This window comes from Nannospalax galili, unplaced genomic scaffold (genome assembly GCF_000622305.1).
Source record: "Nannospalax galili isolate Female #2095 unplaced genomic scaffold, S.galili_v1.0 scaffold218, whole genome shotgun sequence".
NCBI lineage: Eukaryota > Metazoa > Chordata > Mammalia > Rodentia > Spalacidae > Nannospalax > Nannospalax galili.
Genome location: NW_008343207.1, coordinates 3,080,644 through 3,097,441, shown reverse-complemented (window position 1 = coordinate 3,097,441; position 16,798 = coordinate 3,080,644). Strand labels below are relative to the sequence as shown.

The 16,798-nt window shown below is 45.9% G+C and overlaps 1 protein-coding gene across 3 annotated transcripts in view; it reads left to right on the top strand.

The window, feature by feature from the left end:
• Nucleotides 1-9,057: 9,057 nt before the first annotated feature.
• The window catches only part of Mlxip (MLX interacting protein), an 83,754-nt gene continuing 76,013 nt past the window's right edge, over nucleotides 9,058-16,798 (top strand). For all 3 annotated transcript variants that reach the window (XM_008839338.3, XM_017799717.2, XM_008839337.3), the window contains exon 1: nucleotides 9,058-9,577. In XM_008839338.3, coding sequence (XP_008837560.1) covers nucleotides 9,165-9,577 — 413 coding nt within the window. In that variant the 5' untranslated portion in view covers nucleotides 9,058-9,164. The remainder of the gene's footprint in view (nucleotides 9,578-16,798) is intronic.

The following is a 16,798-nucleotide window of genomic DNA, read 5'->3' as shown; positions in this document are numbered from 1 at the left end:
ACCATGCCACATTCAAGAAGTTTTCCAGTTAGCTTTGTAATGAAAAAGAGAGAATAGGCATGGGTCTACAAGGCCAGTGGGACAGAAGTACTCAGAGTTATCGGAACTTGACTGCGTGGGAAATCAACCAGGAGTGTTACCTAGGAATAGTTTACCCTGGATGGACTATAAAAGTCTTATTCCTTGTTGCTAGGGTAAGAATTAATCTCTCAATTCTTATTACACAGCCTCAGAAAAGTAGGACTGATACCTACCCAACATCGTGACACTCTATCTAAACTTTTTTTTTTTCGGTCTTTTTTTTTAGTTATTATTTTTATTTTATGTGTATGAGTGTATTGCCTGTGTGTATGTGAGTGCACCCATGTCGTGCAATGCCACGGAGGTCAGAAGAGGGCTTAGGAGTCCCCTGGAACTGGAGTTAAGGATGTTTTGTAGCCACCATGTGGGTGCTGGGAATCAAACCCGGGTCCTCTGCAAGAGCGGCCAGTGCCCTTAATCGCTGAGCCATCTTTCCTGCCCCGCCCCCCCCTTTTTTTGGGTCTTTTTGAGATAGCATCTCACTGTAGCCCCAGTTGACCTGGAACTCACTATGTAAACTAGGCTGGCCTTGACCTCAAAGAGATCTGCCTACCTCTGCTTCCTGAGTGCTGGGATTAAAGGTGTGCGCCACCAAGCCAGCCTGCTGTCTATACTTTTAAATGCTTTAGGTAGCATCAAATTTTTAATGACCCTTTTTTTTTTTTTTTTTTGGTCTTTTTGAGACAGGGTCTTCCTGTAGCCCCAGATGGCCTGAACTCACTGTATAGACCAGGCTGGTCTTGAATTCCCAGAGATCTGCCTGCCTCTGCCTCCCAAACGCTGGGATTAAAGGTGTGTGCCACCACTCCCAGTAGACACTTTTTAATAAACTTTTGAAACTATGTTTTTTTAGACAGGGTCTTACTGTGTAGCCCTGACTGGCCTGGAATTTACCATGTAGACCAGGTTGGCCTTGAACTCATAGCGCTCTGCCTGCCTTTGCCTCTGGGATTAAAGGTATCTGCCACCACTCTCACCTCAAGTTTTGCAAGTTTTTTTTTTGACAGGGTCTCTCTGTAGCCCCAGCTGGCCTGGAACTCACTATGTAGACCAGGGTGGCCTTGAACTCACAGAGATCTGCCTCCCCAGTGCTGGGATTAAAGGTGTGCACCACCACACCCAGCTAAATTTTGCAAGTCTTAAAAAAAAAAGTAAGGGGCTGGAGAGATGGCTCAGTGGTTAAGAGCAATGGTTACTCTTGCAAAGGACCCAGGTTCAGTTCTCAGCACCCACATGGCCACTAACAGTCATCTGTAACTCCAGTTCCAGAGGATCCGACGCCCTCTTCTGACCTCTGTGGGCATTGTACGACATGGGTGCACTTACATACATGCAGACAATATGCTCATACATATAAAATAAATAATAAAAAATATTTTTAAAAAATAAACAAGGGACTTGAGAGATGGCTCAGCAGATCAAGAGCACTTGTTGGTTTTGTAGAGGGCACAGGTTCAAACCCACATGGCAGCTCACAACCATTAATAACTCCAGTTTGAGGGGAATCTGATGCCTTCTTCTAGCCTCCTTGGGCACTGCACATGTATGATGTACTTACATACACATTCAGGCAAAACACTCATGCTCATAAAATTTAAAAAAAGTTTTTAAAAATAAATGAACAGGGCTGGAGAGATGGCTCAGTGGTTAAGAACACTGGTTGTTCTTGCAGAAGACCGGGGTTCAAATCCCAGCACCCACATAGCAGCTAACAACTGTCTGTAACTCCAGTTCCAGGGGATCTGACAGCCTCTTTCGTCTTCTGTGGGCATTGCACGATACGGGTGCACTTACCTACATGTAGGCAATACACTCATCCACATAAAAATAAGAAAATATTTTAAAAAATAAGTGAACAAAGCCAAAACTCTCTCATTGAATTGTATGCTTGAAATAGATATACAGCTGGGTATGGAGGCACACTGTTGTAATCCTAGCACCCAGGTAACTGAGGCAAAAGGGTTGCTAAGAGTTGGAGACCGGCCTGGATTATAGAGCAAGACCCTTTCTTAAGAAAATAGGGGTGGAGAGTGGGGGGAGGAGGAAGAGAGAGAGAGACTGGGAATGAGAACAGGCCCAACTGGTGGCATAAGCTTGTAATACCAGCACTTGGGAGATGGTGGCAGGAGGATCAGTAGTTTGAGGCATCTTCAGTTACATGGCAAGTTGGAGGACAGCCTGGACTCTATTGGACCAAAAAAAAAAAAAAGACGTGTTTAGATAAAACTAGAAAGAAGAAATGTAAACCCACAATTACCTATTTCATTACCCACCTCTGCCTCAGTTTCCTTATCTGTAAATTGGAGTGACATCCCTGGACATCTTAACCTCCCAGGGCTTTGTATGAGGACACAGGAAACATGGTAAGCCGTGAAAACTGTTGAGGGCACTTAGCCACAGAACTCTTGGTTTCTTCTTCGATTAGGTGATATCAGCAAAGGTGTCAGGGTCTCTCTGGCCAGAGGTGACATCTGAAGCAATGGGGATCCTGTTTAGCTTTGTATATCCGACCTGCCACAGATCAGGGCTGCAGAGCACGGCAGAGCCACGTGCGGCGGATGCACCAGCCCTGAACTCTTTGTCTGAGTAGTCCCCAGAGGCAGCAGCTGCCTTTCAGTTTCTGCATTTGTTTATTTTTGGAGGGACATTGCCAGACCGCGAGGCCACCCCTGCCCTTTCTTGGTTTGCTATGCAGGAGATTTCAGGAAGGAGAGAAGAGGTAGAGAAGCCAGAAACAAATCCTCCTGCCAGCAAAGAACTGTACCAGTCCCAGCTGTTGGGTTTCAGGAGCACATCTGGTTGGTGACTCAGTTGCAAAGTGGGATCACGACCCAGTCCCCCCAAAACCTAGGAACCCAAAGAATACTCATAGTGTAGTGTTGATGATAATTACAAACATCCAACAAGTGATACCAAAATATAGACACCTAAAATATAGACAAAATACATCTGTATGCAAAAATAATGACCCCATACTTTGAACCTCATCACAAAATTTACTAAAAATAACCCATAGAAGAGGCTGGACAGATGGCTTAGCAGTTAAGAGCATTGGCTGTTCTTGCAGAGGACCAGGTTAGGTTCCCGGCACCCACAAGGAGCAGCTTACAACCACCACCTGTAACTCTAGCTCTGAGGGATCCAATGCCATCTTCTAGCTTCTGAGGGTACTTCCACCCACAGGCTCCTGCACTCATATACAAATACCCCACACAGACATACACATAATTAAAAATAAAATAAGAGGGGCTGGAGAGATGGCGCAGTGGTTAAGAGCACTGGTTGCTCTTGCAGAGGACCTGGATTTGATCCCCAGCACCCATATGACAGCTAACAACTATCTGTAACTCTAGTTCCAGGGGATCTGACACTCTTTTGACTTCTGTGGGCATTGTGTGACATGGGTACACTTGCATGCATGCATGACACTTGTACACCTAAAATAAAATTAAAAAGTAAAAATAGCCGGGCATGGTGACACATGCCTTTAATCCCAGCACTCAGGAGGCAGAGGTAGGCAGATCTCTGTGAGTTCAAGGCCAGCCTAGTCTACATAGTGAGTTCCAGGACAGCTGGGGCTACAGGGAGACCCTGTCTCAAAAAGACCAAAAACATAAAAAAATAAAAATAAAGTTTAAATAAAATAAGAGCTGGAGGGATGGCTCAGCAGTTAAGAGCACTGGCTGATCTGGAATTGGTTCCCAGCATCCACATAGTGGCTAACAACAATCTGTAACTCCAGTTCCAGGGGATCCCATACCCCCTCTGGCATCTCTGGCATTGCACATGTGTACATACACGCAGGCAAAGCACTCAAAATCACTAAATAAAAATAAGTAAATTAAAAATTTTTTTGGCCTTTTTGAGACAGGGTCTCCCTGTAGCCCTAGCTGGCCTGGATTCACTATGGAGGCCAGGCTGGCCTCAAACTCACAGAGATCCGCCTGCCTCTGCCTCCCGAGTGCTGGGATTAAAGGCGTGCACCATCATGCCTGGCAATAAAAATGTTTTTAAAATAACCCATAGGTCAAAATGTAACAGACAAAACCAGAATTCTGAGGCACATATTAGTGGGCCAGGAAGTGTGCTGCATAAGCATGGGTCCCTGAGTTTGAAAGCCCAGCACCCTGGGAAAAGTGTGGCATGGCCAAATGAATGTAATGATCCAAATCCATAATCCCAGTACTAGGAGGCAAAGGCAGGGATGATTGCTACAAGTTTGTGCCTAGGGCTACAAAGTGAAATCCTGTCTAAAAAAGCAAAAAGGTCCTGTGAGATGGCTCAATGGGTACAGGCACTTGCTGTCAACCCTGATCACCTGAGTTCAATCCCTTAAGACCCACATGATTGAAGGGGAGAGAGGACTCTGACAAGTTGTCCTTTGACTTCAAATACGTGCCTTTGCAAGGCAGAGGAAAATCAGATCCAAGTGCCACAAAATGAAATCCCCAAGAGGAGGAGACTGGTCTCCAGAGAGCTCAGTCTGTGTAACTGGGGACATCAGGTAGAATAGAAAGGAAAAAAACTGGTGTAGTGGTTCATCTTCATTGTCAACCTGATGTATTTGGAATCATCTAGGAGTACTAACCTCTGGGCATGCCTGTGAGGGTGCTTTCAGGGAGGCTTAACTGAGGAGAGAAGACCCATTCTGAGTGTGGATGGCACCATCTCACAGACTCGGAACCCAGGCAGAATACAAAAGGGAAATGGAGAAAGGGAACTGAGCACCAGTATTCATTTCTTCCTGCTTCCTGACACAGGTAATATGACCAACCTCCTCATGCTCCACTCTCACAGCCTGCCATGACAGACTGTATCCTTTCAAATCATGAACCAAAGTAAACTTTTCCTTACTTTTTAATTTTTGTTTTGTTTTTCTTTTGAGACAAGGTCTCATATAGCCTTGAACACACTATATAGCCAAGGATATCCTTGAATTTCTAATCCTCCTGCCTCTACCTCCCAAGTGTTGGGATACAGACATATGCTACAATGCCAGGCTCTGTACTCTGTAGCCCAGGCTAGCCTGAAATTAACTATGTTGCTCAGGTTGGCTCATAGCAATCTTCAACCTCCTGAGTGCTAGGATTACAACTGAGTGCCAGGCTAACTGAATGTTGACTTTTTTTTTTTTTTTGTATTGGAGATTGAATTTAGGGCTTTGCGCATGCTAGGTAAGTGTTCTATCACTGAACGGTAGCCTCACTGAACTATATCCTTTTTTCAATTGTCAAATGATGTAAATTAGCTGAGTGTAGTCCATAGGCCTGCAATTTCATATCCAGGAGACTGATGCAGAAAAGGTACCAATTTGAGGGAAGCCTGGGTTGCAAAGTAGATTCCAGGCCCAGCTTTGTGTACACAGCAAGACTTTGTCAAAAAGAGAAGGAATGAAAAAGGGAAAACTTGTGTTACATCATCATTCTTAATTTAGCAAACTACTAAAAAGTGACACATGGTGTGGCACACAACTTTAATTCCAGTACTCAGGAAGCAGAGACAGGCGATTCTTTGTGAGACTGAGGTCAGCCTGGTCTACATAGTGAGTTCCAGGCCAGCAGGTGGCACAGGGAGAACCTGTTTAAAAAAAACAAAAAACAAAAACTGAAAATAATATAATGATGTGGTGAAATTCCTAGCACAGTACCCTCTCTGCTGAGGTAAAGCTCTATCTTGGAGGGTAGATTTTAAGATATGAATTAAAACCAAGTGTGCTGACACATATCTGTAATCCAAACACTCTGAAGGTGGAGGCAAGAGGCTCAGGAATTCAAGGGGGAAAAAGATATGAATTCATAAAGATCCTTCAGCAGGAGTGTGGATAATGTAAGAAACATTAAACATTAGTCTTTTCTTTCAACCCCTGTAAAACTTTGTTTGTGACAAGGAATTCTAATCTTTTAATCCCACCATACCTTGTAAGACTTCTGTTCAAGGAGGGGCTGGAGAGATGGCTCAGAGGTTAAGAACACTGGTTGTTCTTGCAGAAGACCCAGGTTCGAATCCCAGCACCCATATGGCAGCTAACAACTGTCCATCACTCCAGTTCCAGAGGATCCGACAGCTTCTTCTGTCCTCTGCAGGTATTGCACGACATAGGTGCACTTACCTACATGCAGGCAATATACTCATACACATAAAATAAAAATAATAAATAAAATATTAAAAAGTAATTAATTTAATGCCTTTAAAAATTAATTAGGGGCTGGAGAGATGGCTCAGCAGTTAAGAGCACTGTCTGTTCTTAGAGAAGACCCGGGTTCGAATCCCAGCACCTACATGGCAGCTAACAACTGTCCATAACTCCTAGCTGGCCTGGAACTCACTATGTAGACTAGATATCTGCCTGCCTCTGCCTCCAGAGTGTTGGAAATAAATGCACGTGCCACCATGTTTGGCTTCTTTTTCTTTTGTAAGGTGTGATATAGTCTATGCTGCCCAGGCTAGTCTTTAGCCCTTAGGCACAAGAGCTAAATGATCCTCCTGCCTTGACCTTCCTAGTAAGTAGGGGACTGTCACCTATGCCACCCATAACCCTCATTACTGTTTTCAGTGTTTTTTTCCGTTTTTTTTTTTTGTTTGTTTGTTTGTCGTTGTTGTTGTTTGTGTTTTGGGACAGGGTCTCCCCTTTGGCTCCAGCTGGCCTAGAACTCGATATGTAGACCAGGTTGGCCTCAATCTCACAGATATCTGCTTGCCTCTACCTTCTGAGTGCTAGGATTAAAGATGTGTGCCACCAAGTCCAGTGCTCAATGTTGTTTTTTAAAAAAATTATTTTATGTCAATGGTGTTTGCCTGCAGATAACATATGGATGTGCTCCATGTGCCTACATACGCCAGAAGAGTGTCAGATTCCCCTGGACTGGAGATATAAACGGTTGTAAGCCACCACATAGGTAACTGGGGACCAAACTCATGTCCTCTAGAAGAGCACCAAGTACTTTTAATAATCTTTCCAGGACCTGTTCTCTTTTAAGACAGGGTCTCCTCATTATGTCACCCTGGCAGGCCTAGAACTCCCTGTATAGACCAGGTTAGCCTTGAACATTCATTGATCTTTCTGCCTTTGCCTTCTGAGTGTCAGGATCACAGGCCTGCACCACCACATTCTGTGTTTTTTTTTTTTTTGGTCTTTTTGAGACAAGTTCTCCCTGTAGCCCCAGCTGTCCTGGAACTCACTGTGTAGACCAGGCTGGCCTTGAATTCCCAGAGATCTGCCTACCTCTGCCTCCCAAGTGCTGGGATTAAAGGTGTGTGCCACCACACCCAGATTTCTGTTCTTTTTATATTTTATTTATTTTTTTAAAAATCTTTTATTTGCCGAGTGTGGTGGCACACACCTTTAATCCCAGCACTTTGATCCTCATCCTTCTAAGAGGTTGAGGTCAGCCTATCTATATATTGAGTTCCAGGCCAGCTGGAACTGGAGACCTTGTTTCCAAAAAAAAAAAAAAATCTTTTATTTCTTACAGTTGTTTATTGGGGCAGGAACACCATGACGGTGTGGAGATCAGGGGACAACTCGTGGGAGTTGATTCTTTCTACCATGTGGGTCCTGGGACTGGACTAAAGTCATCAAGCTAGGCAGCAAGATCCTTTACCTGCTAAGTCATCTTGCCAGTCTTTTTTTTTTTTTAATCTTTTTGAGACAGGGTCTCCCTGTAGCCCCAGCTGTCCTGGAACTATGTAGACCAAGCTGGCCTTGAACTCACAGAGATCTGCCTGCCTCTGCCTTCCGTGTGCTGAGAGTAAAGGTGTGCGCCACCACGCCCAGCTAGCCAGTCTTTTTTTTAAAAAAACATTATTTTGAGACAGTGTCTCATGTAGTCCAAGCTGGCCTCGAATGCACTATGTAGTCAGATCTATTCTGCAACCTCTGATCCTCCTACTTCTACTTCTGTTAGGACTGTAGACATGTGCTCTCATGCTGGCCCATTGCTATTTTTATATTTTGACTTATGTGTGTCTGTGTATGTGACTGTGTATGTATGCCATGTGTATGTGTGTGTTCCTGTGTAGGCCAGGATTCAGAGCCCTTGGAGCTGGAGTTATAGGTGGTTGTGTGCTGCCTTACTTTAGGGAGGGTACTTAGAATCACGCTGGACTTCTGCAGTACATGTTGACCCATCTCTCTAGCTCCCCACAACTTTCTGAGGCATTGAAATTGCTCCCTTTTGACAGTAAACTATACTCAGAACTTCCCTTTTTGGAAGTTTTGTTTTTTGAGACAGGGTCGCAAAATTTGTTCATGGGCCAAACTTCAAAACAATAGCGACAGTATTTTGATTTATAGTTGAAGTTGCTGGGATTGGAGGCAGACAGCTGGGCTCCAGCAGGACTCTACCCTTTAAGAGGGGACGTGTTTTAACTTGGCAGAGCCAGCTCCCACTTAAGGATGTGAGGTCTCCATGAGAAGTGCTCCTGGTCTGGTTTGAACGTTAGGAACATTCCGCAGAGCTCAGGCAAACCAATCTAAGCATCGGTAAAACGAAGATGTAAGTCTCAACGCTCTACAAAATCAGGAAGGGGTTTTGAGGACTCAGTTCCGGGTACTAGGGGAGAAAGCGGGCCTGAGCTGGGGAAGGAGCCCCACCCCTAACCACCACGTGGAGGGCCGGCCTGGCCTAGAGCGAGGCCGCCCGGCGATTCTCCGAGTACTGGGCGGGGCGGAGGCGGGGCAGGGGCTGAGGCCCGGGCCCGCCAGCGCGGCTGAGAGAGGGAGGGCGAGCAGACGCCTCCCGAGAAGCAAACACGGTGACGGGCGTGGCCCGGCTTTCCCCAGCCTCCGCTCCCAGAACAGCTCCGGGGGCAGCGGGCGGCGAGGGGCGGGGCGTGGAGGCGTGGCCTCTGGCTCTTTTTTTTTTTTTTTGTCCGCCTAGATGAGGAAAGCTTTCCCTGCACCTTTAAGAGGTCGACGAGGGCATCCGATTGGCCCAGAAGCGTTGGTGACGTCACGCGGAGGCCGGCTCCCTCCCCCTCCGGGCCGCGCGCTCCGGGGCAGTCGGTGAGAGGGCCAGGCCCCTTCAGTCTCGTAGTCCGTGTTGTCCCGGGTCCCGGGGGATGCCCCGGGCCGGGTTCCCCTCATGGCTGCCGACATCTTCATGTGTTCTCCGCGTCGGCCCCGCAGTCGGGGCCGCCCAGGGCTGCTCAAGCCTCAGGTGCCAGAGGACGACGACGACTCGGACACGGATGAGCCGTCCCCGCCGCCCCCTTCTTGCGCGGCCACCACGGCCCGGGCCCACGCGAGCACAGCGCCGCTGCCGCCCCGAGCCGGGCCTGGCCGCGACGAGCCTCCGCGCCGCCAGCAGATCATCCATAGTGGCCACTTTATGGTGTCGTCTCCGCACCGCGAGCACCCGCCCAAGAAGGGCTACGATTTCGACACGGTCAACAAGCAGACGTGCCAGACCTATAGCTTTGGCAAGACCAGCTCCTGCCATCTGTCCATCGACGCTTCGCTCACCAAGCTCTTCGAGTGCATGACCCTGGCCTACAGGTAGGAACCCGGCGATGCTCCCGCCCCATGCCCGGAGCTGGCGGGGCCCCATCTACACCCCGGCCTGCCTGGGACTAAACCTGCGTGGAGGGCTACGCTGCCGGGCAGCCTTTGACTTCATACTCAGCTTTGGGGCTTTTAGGAATTTATGGGTCTGAGGGGTTCTCTAGCGTTGAGAGAGGCGCAGAGGGCCCCGGCCTCTTCCCTTGTCAGCAGTATTTGGGTTCTTCCGGCTTCATGTTCCCCATCCAGGCCCTCCCCTCCTCCGGTGTCCCGCGGGCCACCAATTTTGGACAAAAAAGAGGTGTAGCTATACATAGGCTGCACTTTGTTTTAACCCAGCTCTATCTTCCTTGCTTTCTATCGCTTTGTGTGTTTCCAGCCACACTCGGTGGTTAAGATCACCTGTCCAAGGTGTCTAGGGCGCTGGCTCCACTATTTAATGATTGTGTAACGCTTTGGAGTCTGTTTACTCGTTTACAAAGAGGGGGTGAGAGTATCTGCCTCTAGGGAGCTGTTCATGGGATGGAAAGAGCTAGAGTGTTAGGTGCTCTGTAACCATTGGTTGCTTTGCCTGATTGTTCCCACATCTGGAGAGGCTGGGTTCTTTTACAATGCCCCCTCTCCTCAGGGAGGGTCCTCTGGATGCTCCTAGAACACTTATGGAGCCCCCGCTGCTGGAAGTGCAGTCTACTTTCCTGGCAAGTTGGAGGGTTTTCATTTTCTTTTTGAGCCAGGGTCTCATGTAGTCCAGGCTCATCTCAAACTTGTATGTAGCAGAGGCTGGCCTTGAACTCCTGGTCCTCCTGCTTCCACTTCCCAGGTGCAGGTATCATAAGCATGTGCCTATATGTCCACTTCTAATTAGAGGGTTTATATGTGAGATGCCGATTTGTAGGACAGACATCCCAGACATTGTCCTGAAACGGGGATTCAGCTTTGGACAGAGACTACTTTTTCTAAGTCGCAGAAATGCCTTGCCCTGCAGAGTTAACCATTCTTTCCACCCTCTCCTACATGGTATGTCTATTAGGCACTTGCTTTAGGTGGATTTCTGCCACAACCTCAGAGCTTCTGTGAGCTCATGTTTTGGCCTGGGCAGCCCTGCTGTATGGGAGCTTCTGTGAGCTCTGCTCTGCTAGCAGCATGGGAAAAGTTTCCTAGAACTCCAGACAGTGGAAAGAAGAATGGGACTATTCCTTCATCCTGTTTTGTTTTGTCTTGAGCCTGGGTCTCACTATGTAGTCCAGGCTGCCTTGGAACTCACTATATATAACCTGGGCTGGCCTCCAACTTGCAGTGGTCCTGCTTTAGCCTAGTAAGAGCTGGAATTGCAGGTGTGTGCTGCCCTGCCCAGCTGTTTTTTTGAGCTCCTCTGCAAAGTAGTGGGTTTTATTGTAACATTTTCACAGATATGTGTCATCCTTTGTGGGGTTTGTTGTTGGGTCTTTTGGCACTGGTCTTGCTATATTATCCAGGAGGTGGGTCTTAAACTCTTAGGTTCAAGCAATCCTTCTACCTCTGTGTCTTTTTTGGGGAGAGGAGGAGATAATGAGCCCTGATAAATCCAAGTTAAAGCATTACTCATCTGCCTGAAGTTAAACTACTAGATAGTTGGCTCTGGGTGGCATTCTCCCCTCTTGGAACAAATGATTTGTTCACTTGTTCCATTGTTATGTTCTTGAAAATGTACCCCTCATCCGTTTTCCTCTGTGAAGGTTATTATTCCCATAGCATAGCTCTTCCATCACCCTTACATGGCATGTTGGTCAGTCTCTGCTCTGATTCTCAGGTCTTCCCAGTTTGAGTTGGCACTGAGCCTGTAAAAGTGTTCTGTTTTTTTTTTTTTTTTTTTTGGTCTTTTTGAGACAGGGTCTCCCTGTAGCTTCAGCTGTCCTGGAACTCACTATGCAGACCAAGCTGGCCTTGAACTCACAGAGATCCACCTGCCTCTGCCTCCCAAGTGCTGGGCGCCTGGCCCAGATGTTCTGTTTTTAAACAAACAAATGACAGTGAAGTCGAAGCCCTGTGCACCCTCTAGTCTCAAGTTTGAGCACTTACATTGGAATCAGACTCACTGTATTGCAGCATAAGCTATGCTTTGAGAAAGCCTTTTCAAACAAAACCAGGGGTGAAAGACAGGAATGTGTTTTTTTAAGAAGACTTAATCCTCTTTTTCTTTAATATAAACTTCTGCATGTATAGGGAGAGAAAGCTGCTTGAGTCATAGGTATGGACCAGAAAGGTCTCAGTAGGCTCTGCAAAAGAAAACTAAGCCAGTCTCTCCTTTGCCCTATGTTTGGATAACCTAAAGGCTTATTAAATAACACCAACAGAGTAATGCCCCCCCATTTCTTTGAGAAATATTTTGGCAACTGATCATTGCCAGTTAATTTTCTTGATTGCAAAATGTATCACTAGTTTGATGCAAGAAGCTTACCTTTTTCTTTGGGGTTTTCAGTCCCACTGGTTCACTTGCTTTTATTGCTCTTCCTCGTGCCTAGTGTATTGCTGCCTTAGGTTTGCCACCAAAGGTTCCCAGATAGAATCTGCTGGTAACTTCCTATGAAGATATTCTTTGTCTCTGTGCCAGGCTGGTTTGGCCTTCTCCGAGTTTATTTGGCAGTGTGGACCTTTGGTACAGATTACCTGAAAAGCTAGAGAAAGGTGGGCTTCTGACTTCAGCTGACCTGTCACAGCCAGCATCTACTTTCAGAGAAGTAAGGGCGAAGTGCAGGAAGAAGGCTGACCCAGCTTCAGAAGCAGGTTTGACTTTCTTTTCCATGGGTTCAGAGCCTTCACTGCTTGTCCAGGTTCCTCCTTCTTGGGCTGGGAGGGAGATCAGCTAGGCCTTCTGTGTGACTTTCTGGCCTAGGTGCTTTCTTTTCTTTCTTTTTTTTTTTTTTTCCAAATTTTTAATTTTATTTATTTTTATTTTATGTGTATGTATGAGTGTACTGCCTGCATGTGTGTAAGTGCACCTGTGTCGTGCAGTGCCTGTGGAGGACGTTGAATCTCCTGGAACTGGAGTTACGGACTGTTGTTAGTCACCATGTGGTTGCTGAGATTTGAACCTGTGTCTTCTACAGAAACAACCAGTGCTCTTAACCACTGAGCCATCTCTTTAGCCCCTTGGCCTAGGTTCTTTTTAATTTCAGCTTCCTGTCTGTTCCATGGGTCTTGGTTCTACTAACTAATTCCCTGGTACACTCTGTGCCCCGCCCCTTTGGTTTCCTGCTAACTGCTGCCTCTCAGCTGTTTGCAGATGAGGCCCAACAGCTCTTTGGAGGAGGAACAGTACAAGGGAAGTTGTGGGTTTTGGTTTTTTTTTTCTAACCCAGGCTTGAGAGGTGGTCTAGGAATTATGAACAGAATCAATTCCAGAACAAGTAAAGACTTTTTACTTTTTTTTTTTTTTTTTGAGACAGGGTCTTGTTTTGTAGTCTAGGCTGGCCTAGAACTCATGGCAATCCTTCTGCCTCAGACTCTTGAGTGCTGGGATCACAGATGTAGCTGAGCAGTCTGGCTAGGACTAACTAGTGATGTAATAGGTTGGCATGGGGGGACAGCACTGGAGACTGAGCATGCCCACAGTCATGTTTGATAGTCATATAGCCTGTTTGATAAGTGGTCATAAGGTGGAATTAATTTCCTTGTGTCTGGCTTTAAAGTCCATGTCCTTTCCACTCTTTGATAAATAGCTCTGTAGTGAAACATCTTGATTTGGTTATAAAACATATGCTCAATTGTTGGGACATCCTGGAGGGGAAGAAATTGTCTCTCCAAGGCAAACTGTGTGGTAGATGACAGGGGAGAGCAGCCCGGCTTACCTTTCCTAATCCTTTCTGTCACTTCTCTAGAATGAGGTACAGAAAACTTCTCTGCAGGGTAGAAATGAGGATTAACTGAGATGTCTGTGAACATGTCTAGTAACTGGAAAATCACAGGCAAATTGAGGTTTATAAGGTTGAATGAAACAGGTGGGTAATGCAGAATTTCAGCTCTGTATCCTCAGCCATCTGATAATTAATCTGGGCATGGTGGCACACACCTGTCATCCTAATACATGGGAGGCCAAGGCAGGGAAGCTCGTGAGTTCCAGGCTAGCCTGGACTGTCTAGAATGGCCATGTCTCAAAACAAACAAAAAACCCTGACCTTTATTATATTAGAACCCCAAAATTTTCATCTATAACCTAAAGAAAATAATGTATCTAACTGAGGTGTTTCAGTGAAGTGTTCAAATGCTTGTCTGTCTAAATAGAAGTATTCTTGATTTGACCAAGTCGTTTCTAAGTCCTCTACAATGGAGCTGCGCACTTTAGAACACAGTTCATGGTTCTTGCCCTTTTAACATTTTAAGGAATGTCACATGTACATCCCCCATACAGATTCATCTAGTGTGTAGCTTTTTGTGACTGGTTTTGGTTTTACCTCTCTACCTTTTTGTTAACTCTTTCTAATGTGTTTTTTAAATATTTTATTTACTGTTTTTTATTTTATGTATATGTATATATTGCCTGCATTTAGGTAAATGCACCCATGTCATGCAATGCCCATGGAGGACAGAGAAGGCTGTCGGATCCCCTGGAACTGGAGTTATGGGCAGTTGTTAGCTGCCATGTGGGTGCTGGGCTTTGAACCCTGGTCTTCTGTAAGAACAGCCAGTGTTCCTAACTGCTAAGCCATCTCTCCAGCCCTCCCTGCTTTTTAAAAAAACATTTTATTTATTGCCAGGCATGGTGGCGCACACCTTTAATCCCAGCACTTGGGAGGCAGAGGCAGATGGATCTTTGTGAGTTTGAGGCCAGCCTGGTCTACATAGTGAGTTCCAGGACAGCTGGGGCTACAAGGAGACCCTGTCTCAAAAAGACAAAAAAATTTATTTATTAGTGTTTTTTTTAAGTTTTTTAAAAGCAATATTTTTCTGCTAAGCCATCTCACTGGCCTTCTGTATTTAGACATAAGTAGTTTTTTGAAGAGACTTTTTTCTTTTTTAACATTTTGTGTGTGTGTGTGTGTGTGTGTGTGTGTGTGTGTGTCTAGGTCAAATTTTTTTTTTTTTTGTCTTTTTGAGACAGAGTCTCCCTGTAGCTCCAGCTGGTCAGGCTGGCCTTGAATTCACAGAAATCTGCCTGCATCTGCCTCCTGAGTGCTGTGATTAAAGGCTGTAAGATAACTTTTGGGAGTTGGTTCTCTACATCTATCACATGAGTCCAAGGGTTGAACACAGGTCAAATTTGGTGGCAAGTGCCTATATCCACTGAGCCATCTTGCCAACTCTTGAGGAGGCTTAAAAAGTCTTTTTTAAAAAAAAATTTTTTTATTTTCATTTTTTGTGTATGAATATTTTGCCTGCATGTATGTAAGTGCCTGCATGTATGTGGCACTGCCTGTGGAGGTCAGAAGAGGGTATCAGATCACCTGGAACTGGAGTTAAGGAAGGTTGTGAGCTGCCATGTGAGTGATGGGTAGCAAACCTGGGTGCTCTCAAGAGCAGCCAGTGCTCTTAACTGCTGAGCCATCTCTCTAGACCCCCTTGAGGAGACTTTTATATTGGGACCTATAAGAGCCTTAGGGTATGTTTCCAAGCCATGCTCCCGTGTGGTAACTTTGTTCATGGCCCAAGGTGGAAGGCTATGCCGTACTTGAGAAACACAAGGACTAAAGAGCACCTTGCATGCTCTACAAATTTTGTTTCCAGTAGGGAAATACTCTTTCTTCTTGAGATAAGTTCTCTTGTATCCTAGATTGGCCTTAAACTCAGTACTCTTACTGAGTACTGAGCCATCAGTACTGGCCATCTCTCCAACCCATGACCTAGTTTCTTGAGGAAAGGTTTACAAGGACATAACCTCTTTTTTTTTTTTTTAAAAACATATTCAGCCTGTTATGAATGTCTTTAATAGGTATTCTTTCCTGACAGAAGATCATGCAGGCCACCCTAGAGTTATATTGAATAATGCTGAGCCCTGGCCCAGGGGCTCTAACGATGGGCCCTTGTCAAGTGGATTGTGTTCTTGTTCTCTGGTATGATTCCTGATACTATGGAAAGTCAGTATGACTTTTTTGTTTGTTTTGGTACTGGGTATTGAACCTAGGGCCTCATACATGCTAGGCAAGTGCTATATCACTGAGCTATATCGCCAACCCTCTTTTTACATTTTATTTTGAATCAGGGTTTCACTAAGTTACCCAGACTGGCCTAAATTTGTGATTCTCCTGCCACAGCCTTCCAGATAGCTGGAATCACAGGTCTGAGCCACCATGTTCAGCTTCAGTCTGACATTTTATTATTTTGGGTGCTGTCTTTTTGAGACAGGGTCTCCCCTGCAACCCCAGCTGGCCTGGAACTCACTATGTAGACCAGGCTGGCCTTGAACTCATAGAGATCCATCTGCCTCTGCCTCTCAAAAGTGCTGGGATTAAATGTATGTGCCACCACAGCCAGCTTTTTCTTTTTTTAATTTTATGTATATGTATGCTTAGCCAGTGTGTATGTAAGGACACCTACAAATACAGTGCCTACAAGGTTCCAGAAGAGGACATTCAATTCCCTGAAACTGGAGTTACTGAAGGTTGTTAGCTGCCATGTGGGTGCTGGGAACCGAACCCAGGTCTTCTGTAACAGCAGCCAGTGCTCTTTACTGCTGAGCCATCTTTCCAGCCCCAACATTTTTTGTTTTTGAGATAGGGTTTCATGTAGCTCATGCTGGTCTCTGAGGATGACATACCCCTCCTTCCGCCCCGCTTTATTTTGATTCTGTGTATATATGCATGTGGGCTATATGGAGATCAGAGGACAGCCTTTGTCTTTGTCTTCTACCCTGTTTGAGATAGACCACTGCTTACACTAGGCTAGCTGATCCTCAATTTTCCAAGGATTCTCCTGTCTTTGCCTCCCATGTCCATAGGAGTGCTGGGATTACAGATGTAGGCCTCTGCTTCCAGCTTTATGGGGATCTGAGTTCAGGTTCTTACAGTTGCATAGCAAGTGCTTTACCCACTGAAGCTTCTCCCCAGCCTGACCTTAAACTCATAATCCTCCTGTTTCTACCTCCCAGATGCTGGGATTACTGGCATGTACTACCACACCCAGCTCAATTGGATTTATTTTGAAAGATTCCTGTAATGGCCCATGAAAGATTCAGAGAATGAGCTCCTCTTTTTCAGAATCAAATTACCCAGAGAATATAGCTTTACCCACTGAAGCTTCTCCCCA